This window comes from Haliotis cracherodii, unplaced genomic scaffold, assembly GCF_022045235.1.
Source record: "Haliotis cracherodii isolate W230 unplaced genomic scaffold, xgHalCrac1.p SCAF_1, whole genome shotgun sequence".
In the NCBI taxonomy this organism is placed as follows: Eukaryota; Metazoa; Mollusca; class Gastropoda; order Lepetellida; family Haliotidae; genus Haliotis; species Haliotis cracherodii.
The window spans coordinates 23908877-23926196 of record NW_027266264.1 but is presented as its reverse complement, the minus strand read 5'-3'; the positions used below and the strand labels follow the sequence as shown (position 1 = coordinate 23926196).

Below are 17320 nucleotides of genomic sequence, written 5' to 3'. Positions count from 1 at the left end.
CAGTTGAGGGACTGACATGCTGTAACCAGCAGTAGTTCATAGACAGAGTTGCTTCCAGGGCACGTGTTGATGGTGATGGTCTGGTGTTCAGTTGAGGGACTGACATGCTGTAACCAGCAGTAGTTCATAGACAGAGTTGCTTCCAGGGCACGTGCTGATGGTGATGGTCTGGTGTTCAGTTGAGGGACTGACATGCTGTAACCAGCAGTAGTTCATAGACAGAGTTGCTTCCAGGGCAAGTCAGTCAGTCAGTCAGTCAGTCAGAAATGTCATTACGAAGAATAAAAAAAATTGTTAGCCACAAAAAAAACCTATTGCATCAACACCACTGCATATCAACACTATTGCCTCATTCTGACAACACAGTTGAACCATCCGGATATTTCACTTATATATGTAGACAGCTCCATGACACTGTTCTCATGTACATCATTCAACACCTGTTTCTGTAGTAGCAGACTATAGATGAAAAGACCTCAAATTGCCATGAAGTAGCATTAGCAGTATTTATGAAACTGATATCACCATAACACTTCATTGCACATAAATTCATAAAGAATTAGCTCTCCTAAGATATACTTTGATGTAGTGTATCGTCAAATGTTGATCTAGAGAGTGAGAATATAAAGTTATGATTTTATCTGGACATGGCAGTCTGTCAATTGGTGATCGACCCCAACAGGTGATGGTGTAGTGGTGTCGCCTGATGGTGCAATAGTGCATCATGCAGCAAACACCTGCAGCCTCGTGCAGTCCTCACACTTTTATGTGTTTTCTGAAATCTTTATCAGTCTCAGTCACAGATTGTAAACATTAAGCCAACAATTTATGTTTCCTGTTTAATAAAATTGGAAGACCAATATGACAAAACACAGAAGGTTAAATGGAAACTAAATAGAACTGACAGGTCGTTTTAAAAATGTATTTTTGACATTTATATCATAATATTGACCTATAAAGGCATTGAATACAAAAAAGTAGATATTTGAATTAATGATATAGTTAAATCAAACAGACTTACATTCTATTTTTTTAAGGGAGGTGGGTAGCCTAGTGGTTAAAGTGTTTGCTCACCATGCCAAAGGCCTGGATTTGATTCCTCACATTCGTGTGAAGCCCATTTCAGGTGTCACGCTCTGTGATATTGCTGGAATATTGCTGAAAGAGGGTAAAATGCACTCACTTCTATTGTTTTACATGGCAATATTTAGGGTCGGCCTATCTGTGAAACATTGGCAATATTTAGGGTAGGCCTATCTGTGAAGCATTGGCAATATTTAGGGTAGGCCTATCTGTGAAACATTGGCAATATTTAGGGTAGGCCTATCTGTGAAGCATTGGCAATATTTAGGGTAGGCCTATCTGTGAAACATTGGCAATATTTAGGGTAGGCCTATCTGTGAAACATTGGCAATATTTAGGGTAGGCCTATCTGTGAAACATTTGACTGGATTTACGTAATACATAAGCTTCCCTTACGCCTGCTTTCCACACTGAGTTAAAAACACCTGACCACAATTTCACTTCACATGTAAATATTTACCAAAAAAGCATATCTTAAAGTAATTCAACTCGCTCTGTTTAGAGAGGAAATTGCCTGTTTATATTCAAGGTTTAGATATGAGCTGTTCCTATTTCTTCATTTGGCTCAAGCAAAGGAACATGAAATTAATCTTTTTACGATAGGATCAGCATTTAGAAATGTGATATATGAATGTATATTTGTTTAGCTACAGTCCATATGTGTAGCCAGTAATACTGTCAGAAACATCTGGTTGGTGGTTAGGATTATATGTCCATACCATAGCTTGTAGAGTAGGGGCTTGCCTGGAGATGAGGAATGAATTATATTAATTTCAAAATATTTGGTTTTCAGTTGTAATTTTCAAAATGAAGAACCACTGATATAGCATTATTTGCCCAAGCTGTGTGCCTTAATTCATGCATTCACAAGTTTATATTATTACTAAGTCTGTCATCAGCCTTACACTGAACCAGGGTCCTGTAGTCTGAGGTGCTACAATTCGCTGTACAGAGTTGCATCCCTTAGGCTAACAGGATTAAATGATCGTGTGTACAAATCCCAGATTCTCCCTGATTACGATCTTTGGTTTGTCAGCACCAAACCTATGGTTCACCGCAGTGGTGAACTATCACCTGCAACGCTTTTCTCCCACATTAAGCCGATGCTCTGTGATATGACTCCTACCCAACAGCTCATTCCCAGTCAAGCCCCATCAGTGATGTCCCCCAACTGAACTGAACAACTCACTCACTGTGCTCCCCTGGTATGAACAGACAGTAGATGGCTACATATCTTTACTGTTCATGTCCTTTTTGATGCTCATGTCATGGCTCACTGCATAGGCCTTGTTAGCCAGGTATTACTTACTTAAGAAGGTGAATATGGCATATACCATACTATAGGCCTTGTTAGTCAGGTATTACTTACTTAAGAAGGTAAATATGGCATATACCATACCATAGGCCTTGTTAACCAGGTATTACTTACTTAATAAGGTAAATATAGGCTTTGTTAGCCAGGTATTACTTACTTAAGAAGGTAAATATGGCATATACTATACCATAGGCCTCGTTAGCCAGGTATTACTTACTTAAGAAGGTGAATATGGCATATACCATACCATAGGCCTTGTTAGCCAAGTATTACTTACTTCAGAAGGTGAATATGGCATATACCATACCATAGGCCTTGTTAGCCAGGTCAAACTCATTTCATTGCTTTGTTGATGTATTTGTGACTGATACATCAGTGTTTGAATATGAGATGTGTTATTTCCTTATATAAGCTAGATTTGTATGGTCATATTTCATATCTGTATCACATTCAGTTTCTGGTTGAAGCTTTTATATAAAGCTATCAGCTAAGGTTATTCTTACTTCAACATGATCTGACAACATCAAAATTAAACATTCTGAGTTGCAGACTCACTCACTCACTCACTCACTCACTCACTCACATATTAGGCGACAGTGAGACACAAGGTCATGTTGACACACTGACCTTTAAATGTTTACCAGTCATGTTTCAACAGTCTGTGTTATGTGAATAAAAAACTCCACACAGATCTGTTGACATATAAAGCTGTTTATCGGATATCTGTAAATCATGCTCTAGTGTTTCGTAATAGAGGTATCGATTAACACGACTGTTGTAAAGATGAAGTTGGCTTTCAAACATAGAAAATATTTGGAGCAGACAAATGTTAATAGCAGATTAATTTATCAATCAGACATAATCAGGTTTTTAGACGTATGAAAGGTACCAATGTTAGTGTGTAGAGAATTGTATAACTGATTAAAGATTTGAAGAAATGAGCCTGAGGTCAAGATGCAAGGTATCTGAACAGTGATTAAACAAAAGCATCTGTCCATGAATTTGTCAGCCTTACTAAACATTTTGGTTAGCCACAGAGTATTTATAGAATATTTATTTGCATACACAAGAACATACTTTAAATTATGCATATATTTGATTGATTGGACCCACATCGTGTACTATACTTCCAGCTGTTGTAAACATATTTGTGTGGGAGATGTCTTAAAATAGGCCTTTTCCTGTTGAACAATCCAGTTTTTGTTTTGAAAATAAATATGATTTTACCCAAATATATGTTCATGCACTATACCGGTATAATGTCATGGATTTCTCATCCAAGGATGACATTTTCTAGATTGCTGTAATTTTGAATGTGATAATGATCTGATATCTGTTATATATTCCTTATGTCAAGCATCATTTACAGTTTATGTATTATATTATGTATACAGTATGTATCACATGCACTGTCGCTGACCTACCACACACTGATTATTTCCTCTAACAGTAGTATTCTGTTTGTAAGTGTTATGGATCTTATGCCATGTATACATATATGACATTGTACTGTTAGTAAATATTTATACAATCTTATACATTGTATATACATATGTGATAATTGTACTGTATTTGGGTAATGTTATGCAATCTAATACAATGTTTGCAGGTGTGATGACTATTGGTAATAAATCGTGTACAATGTAATACAATGTGTGCAGGTGTGATGATTGTATTAGTTTGTACAACATTTCCCACAGTACAAAGTCTGTAATAATTGTGTGCAATGTAATACAATGTATATATGTAGTTATCTCACCATTACAATTGTGTGGATTGATGCTCATGACATTAATCACTGGATTGCTTGGGCCAGCCTCCATTATTTACAGACCGCCGTCATATAGCTGGAATATTGCTGAGTGTGGCGTTAAACAACAAACCAACTAACATTAAGTATTTCATTTCTATGTTAATGTTGTGGTAAACAATGTGTACTTGTGGTTGAATATATATGTGATGATTGTCCTCATCAAATATTTCATTTCTATGTTGATGTTGTGGTAAACAGTATGTACTTGTGTTTGCAGGTAGCCATCACTGGTACTGTGATGAATGATGGGGAGGAGCACAGCGGTGCCGGAGGTGTTGTGTGACATGCAGCTGGTGTGTGACCACTCTATATGTACCCGGCCACACTGGCAAACTGCCTCCTGATGGACATAGGAATCCTTCACCTCAACATCCACATCGTCTTCAAGAAAATCTTATAATTGTTTGTTCATAAACAAAGTGCCCAGGAAGAGAAATAACACCTTGTGTGAGAACAAATATTGGTACAACTGATTAATAAATTAATTAATTAATTAATTAATTAATTGATTAGTCCTCATCAGTGATCATCTGTGCAGGAGAGACAAACACTGATATAAAGTGCAAAAGAATATCAAATATCATATTAATTTCTGTACCACATTGAAGACAAGCAGTTACAATTGTCTCATGTCCTACAAACACATTTATGAAAACTATGCAGATGTGATAAGGGCTTAAGTGATTAGTCCGTGCAATGTTAAGGGAGTGAGAAAGCTTGTCTACATCTCACCTGAAGTCTACTTGTCAAATTGCCGCTTGAATAACTTGACCTAGATCGCTCACCATGACAAAGCTTAAAGCTCGCCCCGTTGTGGATTACACAGCCATGGAAGGGACCATGGCGGAGTCGAAGAATGCCGTGTCTCCCATCGATGAGCTGACGTATGTCCAGAAAAACGCCCCCGAGGATGATGGGGGGTCATGTGGATGGGGACCATTCAAGCCTGGTTGTTGTCAGCGTTTCAGAAACCCTAAATGGGTTTTATTCTGGCTTTGCTGGGCAGGGGCAATACAGGTGAGTGGCCACTTTGATGATTACGGCTTAGTAGAAACAGGTGTTATTGCAGGTAATATTGACATGCCGTTCAACGGTCATCAAACTGATGTCAATTTTCTGGATCAGTGGTGATGTATTGATGACCCCTTGGTGTTTAGTCAGGTAGAGTGAGTTAATACCTCTTTCAGTAGTTTAATGGTCATTTGAGATCATTGGATCAGGGATGTTTAACATTACATGCGTTGTTACGTATGACTGAGTCATTGAATAAACACACCCTGAATGGTCCTGACACTCCATTTTAATTCATAACATGAATAACAGGATTTTAGCGAAGCATTTTTCTTATTGAAGTCACAAATAATGCAATGTGGTTTCTATTATGTGACAAGTTGAGATGTTCTGTTTAGAAATGGATTAATCAATAAATCAATCTTGTGAATTACAGCTACTGTCAGACAAGCCTCATTTGTCAAGTACATCGCTAAACGTACTCCATGATCCTGTGATGTTTTCTACTTATATTGTAAACACACCAGAAATTGAAGTGATGAACAGTTTTTTCCAGTTTTCACATAAAATTAATGTATTGCTACTTTTATATCAAATGGAGCATTCTGGATGCTTGTAAAACATATACACAAACAAGTCGTACCATATATAAATAATATGCCCTGAATGTTTAATTGTTATTTCTGGGGTCTGGAAATTATACACCATATTCACCATGTCAGGTGCCCCGCTACAGTAAATACCCCTGACCAACTTCTAGACCAGTGTAAGTAATCTTTATAAGTGACTGTTTGTATTTTGTTGTAAGTATTGCAGATTATATTCAGAAGACAGCTATGTACAAGGGGAATATATTTACGTGTTAATTTTTTTTGAAATCATTTAGTTTCCTTGTCGTTTGAACTAAGTTTGTTTACGACCACTCAATCTCTGACAACAAATTATACTCCTTTTAATGAGCACCCCGTTGTGTCAATTTCCTTAGTGCCCCCGGGTGCATATTGCAGCAAATATGGTATGATGCATGAGGGTTTTATGACCAATTTGAAACAAATCGCACCTCCATGTTATTATGTTAGTTAGGCAGGACCAATTAATACAGCTCATATATCACACGTGTCAGTAGACCAACGTTACCCCAATATTACCTGATACTTAGCAGTAGACAGGAGTATAAAGATGCCATGATTCAACTTCTGTCGTCTTTATACATCTCATACATCAAGTGCAGGATTCCTAAGGCTCATTATGTACGGAAAATTGACTAAGTTTTAGTTTGAGTTTCCTAGGTCTGGGATAGTTTTAGAAAATTGTGGTTATAAACTTTTGGAAAAGTCATGGTAATGTAATATTTTGATAAAATATATATTTTCTGATGATATAGCAGTGACTAGCAAATAATTGCTTTGACCAAAGTGAACAAAAACTTGAATGAACTTGAAAATTTTTTTTTGGTCAGTCTAATAGGGTATAAAATCTGTGCTCATGTCTAAATGAAATTGGAAGTCCACAACACTGGTATTCAAGAGAAGTTAAAGAACTACCAACTTTTTCATATGATTATACTTAATTTGATATGTCAGATTAACCATGGTCAGATGAAATTCATATGAAAGAATGGAGTGTTCCAGCTTCTTTTGAGTCGTATACATAGTTTCTCCATGAACCGGGGCGGGCGGGTAGCCTGGTGGTTAAAGCGTTCACTCGTCACACCGAAGACCCGGATTCGATTCCCGACATGGGTACAATGTGTGAAGCCCATCTCTGGAATATTGCTAAAAGCGGCGTAAATCTATACTCACTCACTCTCTCTCAATGAAGCACCACCCTGTAAACCTCTATAAAAATCCAGGACTGTGCCTCTAATTCATTAGCGTGGGTTAAAAACCCAAAGTGATGCAAATCCTAGATGCTACCACTCGGTATTATGCTGACAAACTAAGGATAAAAAATGATGGCAAAATTCTATTGAGATATTTAATTAGACTAACTCAGTGTTCGTATCTATTTCTACTGGTCAAAAATATTGATTTTTTAAGTTGTTTCTTTTGTTAATAGATAGGATTATATGTGGTTAAATATCTAAATATAACTTTTCATAACTTTAACTAAATTTGCAAAGAGTTGTTCTGTTGGCTGCAAGATATGGTTAATCAATAATTGTGGAATCATTTCGAAATAGAAACTTTAATAATGTTTTATGATAATGTTCTCATATTAGAAGCAGAGTGATTAATCAAAAACTTTCTTTTGAAAATATTTGGTAAGAAAATTTTGGCAAATAGATTTGTTAGTTGTCAAGGTATGGCTTTAAGAAATTGCAAATCTTGCTCTTCTATGAGAACAGTCTTCCTGTCATGCATGCTCATGTATAGTGCCATTAGCAACCTCTTCAAGTTCAGGGACGGGGCAATGAGGGGAGCCGTGGAAGGTCATTGTGACTGAAATTAAGACTAGAAAACAATGACAATTCATTTTGCCCTGGTTTGATGTTACGGTTTGACATAATTTTCGAGATTTTTTGGTTTTTTTCAATCCCTGGCTGCATCATACCAAAACACATTAAAAGAAGGTACTTGTTACCCTGCCTGGCAGTCGGTATGCTGTGTCTGAGTGGGGTATCTATATTACACTGCTTCATGGTATCTCAGTGGGCTAGCACTATAAAACCAGTATTGTACAGGACTTGTACAAACAGACATGCACACTTGCTGCTATAGAAGAGCAATAATCTTGAATGCGACATTAAACCCTTTTCAGCTCACCTCACCTCACCTCACCTCACCTCACCTCACCTCACCTCACCTCACCTACAAGAATCATCCGGAAAGCAGGGGTTTCAGATTAACACACTCCAGACTAGTGAGGTTTCTCTGTACACATTGAAATAAGTGGGGTGTTATCAATTGAGTAGTTACCATGTTTGAATCACCCTCATTTATCCAGTGTGTAAATACTCCATTCTGTTACAATAATAAAACTGGACCAATCACCCCCTTCGTTTCATTTTGAATGTCACAATGCATAAAATAGCTGACCAATCAAATAAGTGAGAGAAATTCTGTACCAAATCAGTGATGGAGACATGCAGGTTCTGCCAGTCAGGCAGGACATGCTCACCATTTTCTCAGACACCTGGTGTCATCACTGACTTTCTGTGGTCCTTTCGTATAATTTTAACAGCTATTTTGCCCTTTCTCTTGAATGGACATTTTATGTTTCCTAAACAAAGCTATTGTGGCAATTTGGGCCAAGGTATATATCCTAAATGAGTGGAGGTATTATACCCTGGACAATCGAGGATGTGTTTGGATATGTTCAGTGCAGTTGAAGATGGAGGAACTTTGTTAACTTGTAGCATACCATAGAATTCTTAGCTTGAGACCCATGAAGATTCCGGGTTAGAATTGGTCTTCAGCAACCCATGCTTGTCGTAAGAGGCGACTAACAGGATCGGGTTGTCAGACTCGCTGACCTGGTTGATGCATGTCATCGTATCCCAAACTTGTGTAGATCAATGCTCATGATGTCAATCACTGGATTGTCTGGTCCCGATTAGATTATTTATACTGACTTCCGTCATATATCTGGAATATTGCTGAGTGCAGCTTTAACAAGAAACGAGCAACAAACTTAGCTTGAGACAAGCAGAGTGGCAAGTTCTGATAGGACCAAGGACCATGAAGCTACTTTTAATGTATTCTGAAGGCTGAGCTGACGGGTATTACAATCTGGCTTACAGCAGATCTGTCACATTACGACTGTAGCATACAGGAAGGCATAATGTTCTGTAAGTTCACGTGAGGTCACTTTTGTCCCTGAGAAATGTCCATGCAGACATAATTGTATGTATAAATATCATGAGAGTACATGCTTCAGTGAGCCCTTTGTGTGCCGAATTCAAGGCGTTTTCAATACCTAAAAAATAATTGCTCAAATATCAGAGCCAAATATTTCGATATGATTCTCCAAAGATGTCATGTGTCATGATTTTTTCCTTATAGTTTAGAGTATGAATTGTATTGTGGAATGACTTCACATTTTTCTGGCATGTTAGTGTAACAGTACGGACTTCCCCATTATACCACACTAGGTCATGTGATAAACATACGCTTTAGTTAATTTTATTTTATTGGTCAGCTGAAATCACCTGATGTCATATCATTCAGTTGTTGAGAACAATGTCACAATGTTTTTCATTGTTCATGATATTACAAATTGTTTTCTCCCCACAATTAATCAAATGACTGTGTGATACATGTATGTGGAATAACCTTCTCAGAACTACAGGTGTTCCGTTCTTTGTGAATGAGTTCTATAGGTGGATCCAGAGAGGATTTTGATATTTTGGACCCCTCCCTTTTAAGAATGCTTGATCTGCCCTTCAGTGTCATAAGTCCATGACTATAGACTTAGGACCTACCCCTTCACTAGGGACATACACCCTGCATAGCCTTTGTAACTTGTTCTTATTCAATACATTCCCTTTTCACATTGTCTGAGTTGAAGCCGAGAGCCGACAATTATATTTTAAGCATCTGAATGGAGGAAATATAGGGAGAAAAAATTTGTGTGACATTTTTTGCAATTTTAAAAAGTAATAATGTATCAATTTGGGGAGATTTTAAAACTAGAATCCAAAGCATGATATCAAATTACATCTGTACACGTAATACGCTTGCTGTTGGTAAGGCAGGTGCACTAGTTACAGCACTATAACAAGGCTTGACAAATACTCAACTGGACAAATACCAGTATAAAGAATGCAGGACCGATGAATCTAAAATGATCAATTGGTCAGCTTGTTAGAGGTTGTGCAAAATGTTAGGTTCCGTATTTTGTTCAGAAAAAAAAAGAATAGTTGAGCCCCAATTACAAGACTATTTTCAACAGTAATCTGAAAACTGAACCACATTGTTGAAACCAGGGTTCTGTTATGTATGGCAGTCATAGCACCAAGATGATGATGATGATGATGATGATGATGATGATGATGATTCTGTTAGAGTATGATTACGATTTTTTATGATTATTTTGACTGCCTCCATCTGCCTGGATAGCAGAACGTCCAGGGTTCGATCCCCGGCCACGTCATACCAAAAAACGTTAAGAGTTGCTACTTGTTACCCTGTCTGGCACTCGGCATAAAGGGCGAAAACAAGCACTGGTTGGCTTGGAGTCAGTATACTGTGTCTGAGTGGGGTATTCATGTTAAACTGCGGCATGGTATCTCCGTGAGCTAGCACTATAAATAGGCATCAGTCTGAATAAGTGCAAGCAAGCATGCACACGAGCGCGCACGTACGCGCGCACACACGCACACAACGTCGCTATATAATCTTGGACTCGACATTAAACCCAATTTCACCTCACCTCTGATTGTCTTTGCACTAAGATTGCTTTGTTAAAAAGGGCCTACATGTTTCAGACTTGTCAAACAAGTTTCCAGATTTTGGTTTGGCTAACATAGTATCCATCAGTGCACTGTTCCGCAATGTGATCATGATTGTCGTGCGCCATGGCCAGTATTAAAATATGCGAGTTATATTTTCTTAGTACTAACATCACTTTGTGGAACAGCACCCTGATAGATCTGGGGTAGAATAGGTCTTCAGCAACCCAAGCTTGCCCTAAAAGGTGACTATGCTTGTCATAAGAGGCGACTAATGGGATCGGGTGGTCAGGCTCGCTGACTTGGTTGATGCATGTCATCGATCCCAATTGTGTGGATCGATGCTCATGATGTCAATCACTGGATTGTCTTGTCCAGACTCGATTATTTTCAGACCGCAATCATATAGCTGGAATATTGCTGAATACGGCGTTCAACAAACAAACAACAAACCAAAGCTTTTAAGCTTACTTTGTTAAAATTATATTAGTTGTGCAAACAAAATCTACTTCAAAATTTAGTATAGTATAAATCCTGTCACCATCATGTCATGTGTATAATCTGTTTTCTGATCCATTAAATACTGACTTTTGAATGTTGGCCAATCTTGATTTCAAAAGTAATCCCACTCAGTTCTACCCAGTTCATGTCTCTTTAAGAACTGTATTTGCATGTACAAATAGTGTTGGTAAACATTGTGCTGAACTGTATTTGTGTTCAAGTGGATGTTGTATACCAACATATTTAGTTCAAGGTGGTTCAAGGTGGAAGGTGAAGCCCTTCCTTCAGAAGCTTTCAGAATATGTCACAGTATATGTGGTCTGGTGTCAATATATATCACAGTAGACATGGTCTGGTGTCAATATATACCATGGTAGATGTGGTTTGGTGTCAATATATACCATTGTAGAAGTGGTCTGGTGTCAATATATATACCGTATTTTCTTGAGTATAGTGCGCACCCATGTATAATGCGCACCCCCCTCTAGCGGGTTCAATATTTTGGAAAAAAAGAAATTTGAATATTATGCGCAGAAAAAAATTTACACCGTACCCTTTCAGCGAAGTCCGGCAAACGAACGGGTGCTGAGAAACTTCCGTCAGTACAAATTCGAAATTTGAGATAAAAAATCACCAGACATGTTTATTTACCGTTTAAATAGTATTGTTCTGCTAGGCATTGTTTTATATCTAGGGATTAAGATTACCTTGTGTATTTTCTCGTAAACTAAGCCGGAAACAGCAATCAGCTGTACACACGTTTTCTTGGAATCGACCGGTGATTCGGTCAAGACACACCCAATGATATAACTTTACAGGATTTTTAATGCAAGGATCGGCAACAATTGTATCTGAAACTATTTTATTTATCATGAATAATATATTCCATTATTTTCTTAATTAAATGCAGCCTTTACTAAACATATTTAAAATGATAATAACCCTAAGCGAAGCAGCTGATCGCTATTCCCGGGTATTATTTTTTACATGGAACATGTCTGACCAGTCACCGTCAAGGCTCACGCGCACGGGATCACGTGAGCGCGAGAATTTCATGTTGACATAGAATCGTCAAACAAAAACAAATATGACTTTTAACGAGTCAAAGTATGTCATTTATGATATATGTATCCATTCTCTGTCAACTAAAGTTCGTTTCAAGGCGTCAACAGCGGTATTCTGACCGTGGTTGCTGTTAATAACGGTGAGTTGTGCGATCTTCCGATCGCTTCACACACGATTTCGCCGAAATTAATAAAAACAATATTATAAGGAATTTTGAATAAAATTAATAAAGTAAGTTACAAACATAAGTCCAGAAATACAAAGAACACTTTTAATAGACAGACAGTGTAATTACATAATTATTTTGCGTACTTTAGTATGGATTTGTTGACATGGTATTTCCGGCGTTTCGTGCTCACGGTAATATCTTTCCATGGGGGAAAAAAACATCCAAACTCATAATTCGTGTTTAATGCGCACCCCCTTCTACACAGCTGTGTTTTTTGGAAAAAAAGTGCGCACTATACTCAAGAAAATACGGTATATATATATATATATATATATACCATGGTAGTTTTGGTCAGGGGTCAATATATACCATGGTAGATGTGGTCTGGTGTCAATATATACCATGGTAGATGTGGTCTGGTGTCAATATTTACCATGGTAGATATGGTCTGGTGTCAATATATACCATGGTAGATGCGGTCTGGTGTCCATATTTACCATGGTAGATGAGGTCTGGTGTCAATATATAGAGAGGTTATCATTAGCGATGGCAAATATCCTGTATTAGAAATAAACACTGTACTCAGTGAGCTTTGCCGAGCTAAATACATAGTGTCTATTCAGGGTACCAAACTACAGAGGTCTACAGGCATATATCTGGAATCTGATTCCAATGCCTAGTGAAATCACTAAATTGTTTCGCAATTTATATCTCCAAAGTTGCCAAAACCTGGAAAATGCCTTAGCTACGTCGCATTAAGACACTGATTTTCAGTATATTAGACTATTGTGGTGTTAATGATAGCAATTATCCCAGTAGTTTCTCCAGATTCCCGATGGATATTTCTGACTCAATCGCCTAAGGACAAGGACGACACCATGTTTGCTTGTAAACACTGAAAGTTGTCCCTACTTGCCCTTTGATATTTACATCTCAATTTACATATGACCCCAACAGATATCGTATTCATCAGGTGATCCTGCCGAGAAACCTACCCGTTATATGATAAATCATAGTAAGTGCATTCTGGTGTCAATATATATCACAGTAGATGTGATCTGGTGTCAATATATATCACTGTAGATTTTCTTTGGTGTTAATATATATCATGGTAGATTTGGTTTGCTTTGCATATTTATTTAACAAATTTTAACTGAAGCATTAGCTATGTCTCCCGTGAAGATCAGGCTTAGAATAGGTCTTCAGCAACCCATGCTTGTCATAAGGGGCGACAAACAGCATCAGGTGGTCAGACTCGCTGACTTGGTTGATGAATTTCATTTCTCATTTGCATAGATCAATATTTTTTATGTCAATCACTGGCCATGGATTGACTTGATTACCTTCTGACAACCCACCTAAAAAAAACCACCCAAACCCCACCCCACCAAACTCACCCAAACTCACCCACCCCACCCCAGTCATATAGCCGAAATATTGCTGAGTGCAGCATTAAACAACACACACACAATCTGTCATCAACAATTTGTGAGAATTTTACAAACATTCCAAGAACAGCAAGCATACACACATATATATTTTTACGCATGTAATAGTCTTCGTGAAACACTCACAGGCAGGAGAATACCTTAAAATTCTGTTACCAGTAAACATGGTAGGTTTGAGTGTGAGGACCTGTTAGATCAATGGGAAAGTGGATGCCAACAAGTGAGAATGCAGTGGACATTGAATGTGTTGTTGTAACTCTGCATGCTGACCTGTCACCTTGACCTGTGTGTTGGGTGAGATATTGCACTGTGCTAAAACACACTCTTGAGACTGGTGATAGATGGCGTTTCTGATTTATGGACCTCTTGCCGAGGAGCCAATACAGTGGACCAGGAAACAAATCAAATAAATGGAGTGTGTGCTGCAATATCATTGTTAGAAAACTTGTTATAGGAATTTGAAGACTGAATATGAATATGAATGCTTTTCTTAAGCGCAGTATGTCTGACGGCTATGACAGATTTACTTTAGTTCTTTGAAAATGCTGGTGTTCCCCAACTTCATTTGAGTAGTATATATTGTGTTTGACTTGTTTAATGTTAAAATGAATATTCTATTTTGTTAATTTTCTGCTGCATTTTGCTAAAAATGTATGTAACAACATCATATCATCCCAGGGTAACACGTTTATTTCAGTGTGAGTGAGACAGTTTCAGTTACTCAGGACTTATTTTGTTCAAATCATTAGATTTTAGTATTAGTTTGTATCCTTTTTCAAAATTTATGCAGAAAATATTTCAATATCAGTATTGACAGCAACCTTTGTTAAACGGCTGTCGTTGTTGACTGCTGACTTCATATCCAGGGGAGCTACAGATGAGCTATTTTTCCCAAGTTGATGTGACCTCACATACTCAATAACTGACATTACCCACCATCATAATACATGGCATCAGAGTTTCTGAAGGTGCTATCTCAGGGGGAGTAACAGTCACCCGGGAATCTTACCTCACTGGGACTTTACACATCAATGACTGTTTGGATTGTATAATATGGATCTGAAGATGTATAACTACCAACACTGGTGACTCACCCTGATCTGTGTGTATGATCTGATTGTATGTGCCTGTACATTCTGATGTTAGTTGTAGCAGGTGCTTGTATGTGCCTGTACATTCTGATGGTAGTTGCAGCAGGTGCTTGTATGAGCCTGTACATTCTGATGTTAGTTGTAGCAGGTGCTTGTATGTGCCTGTACATTCTGATGTTAGTTGAAGCAGGTGCTTGTATGTGCCAGTACATTCTGATGTTAGTTGTAGCAGGTGCTTGTATGTGCCTGTACATTCTGATGTTAGTTGAAGCAGGTGCTTATATGAGCCTGTACATTCTGATGTTAGTTGTAGCAGGTGCTTGTATGTGCCTGTACATTCTGATGTTAGTTGAAGCAGGTGCTTGTATGTACATGTACATTTTGATGTTAGTTGAAGCAGGTGCTTGTATGTGCCTGTACATTCTGATGTTAGTTGAAGCAGGTGCTTGTATGTGCCTGTACATTTTGATGTTAGTTGTAGCAGGTGCTTGTATGTGCCTGTACATTTTGATGTTAGTTGAAGCAGGTGCTTGTATGTGCCTGTACATTTTGATGTTAGTTGAAGCAGGTGCTTGTATGTGCCTGTACATTTTGATGTTAGTTGAAGCAGGTGCTTGTATGTGCCTGTACATTCTGATGTTAGTTGAAGCAGGTGCTTGTATGTGCCTGTACATTCTGATGTAAGGTATTGCAGCTAGGTGCTTGCACTGAATCATCGTGACTAAGCTGTCATCTACACGTTATTTTCTCCAGTCAATGACAGGTGTATGTTTCACAGCATTCTTGACTTTTCACCCTTGTTTTCAGAGGGTTGTTTCCCACCTTGAAGAGGAAGTATTGTGAAATATAGGACAAATTGATATAGCATCATGTAGCATTACAGAGTGAGTCAGCGAAGATGCTTGTAGCAATATTCCAGAAATATCGCATGGACACCAAGACAGGGTTTTCACACACATCCATACAACAAAATCAGACCCAGGTCCTTGATGTGGCAAGCCAGCGCTTCAACCACTAGACTACCCCACCTTTTGTGAGGTCCAAGAAGTTGAGACAATGAGGTGCTATTGTATCTCATGCTGCCTTTCTTACTTCTGATACTTACTGTTGATTTATTATTATTGGTGTGTTGATATGTAGCAGTGTCAGTGTCCGTAAAGTGTCTGTCCAGGCTAGGTGTATTGAAGTAGCTACAGTGCTGAGATACCATGCCACAGCACACCCTACTCAGACATGATAGACGCTCAGCCCACCAGTCCACGTTTTATCCCTTAATGCCATACACCATACCAGGCATACGCTCTATCTGCTACTATCCCTCTACGAATACAACTATGTTAAAGTAATTAAGACGAAAACGTCACAGCGTTAGTTGGCTCCCTGACAAATGTCCACCTCACCGGGTACTGTGCCCATGTTTATTAAGTGTGTGTGTGACACACATGCATGATTCCTGGTCCGATGCCAGCATGTATTGGGATCTCCCTGCCCAGTAGTCCAAGACTGCTGTCGGCACACAATGTAGCCTTGCTCCAAGGCTGTACTGTAAGATAAGGCCATGGATGTGTAGTAATTCTATCCTTATAATTGGTAGTTGAGATAAGTATAGGGACAACTTGTTCTTATTATTTATATGATCCAGAAATTATGATTTAAACTAATCATTATTGCCTTAGAGACTTGTGCAAGTATGTCCCCCATACTAAGCCTAACATGCCTTGTGTCAGTATGCTGGTATGAAAGGCCATACAGAGTACATATTATTCTTTCATATTACTATAGTTAATCTGTCATGCCAGGACAGGTTAACTATAGTAACATGGAAGAAATGGGGGATCCTTACCTTTATTGAGTAGTATACTTGTTGTCAATAACATTGAATAGGCAGTGATTGGAATTTTAGATTCTCCAGGTAAAATGTAGCATCAACTCATTGGTGTTAGCTGACTGAGACTGTTTTGACAGACAAGATGGAGTCAGTCTCTGCACTAACTGAACGCCGTGTTGACACATGGACATCCAGTTCACGGTGACCTGCTGCTAATGAATACATACCAATGACTTAATACCCTGCAAATGTCAGTGGTCGTTTGTTTGTTTGTTTGTTTGTTTGTTTGTTTGTTTGTTTGTTTGTCTGTTTGTTTGTCTGTTTGTTTGGCTGAATGCTCCCTGTGGCATTTCAACGCATTAGTCAGCCGTTGTATGCAGACAGTTATAGATTAAATGTAAAGACAGATATAGATTTTATTAATGAAAGTGAACAGGATTGGGAAGTTATACTGAACAGAATATCCTCTCCATGTGTTTATGCTTATAAAGATTTTCAATCTGTTTGCACATAATGGGTTCAACCAAAGTGATGGATGTCTAAGACCGGCATCACTTCGGGCTTTCCTCCCATCACAAGCTGAGACGTCGTGGAAATAACTGAG

The 17320-nt window shown here is 38.2% G+C and overlaps 1 protein-coding gene across 5 annotated transcripts in view; it reads left to right on the top strand.

Moving 5' to 3' along the window:
- Positions 1-17320, top strand: part of LOC139474770 (solute carrier organic anion transporter family member 4A1-like) — a 143564-nt gene that overhangs the window by 78612 nt on the left and 47632 nt on the right. For all 5 annotated transcript variants that reach the window (XR_011653993.1, XR_011653996.1, XR_011653995.1 and 2 more), the window contains one exon: positions 4429-5228. Coding sequence is in view for 1 of the 5 variants with exons in the window: in XM_071257904.1 (XP_071114005.1) it covers positions 4998-5228 (231 nt within the window). In the remaining 4 variants the exon portion in view is untranslated. The remainder of the gene's footprint in view (positions 1-4428; positions 5229-17320) is intronic.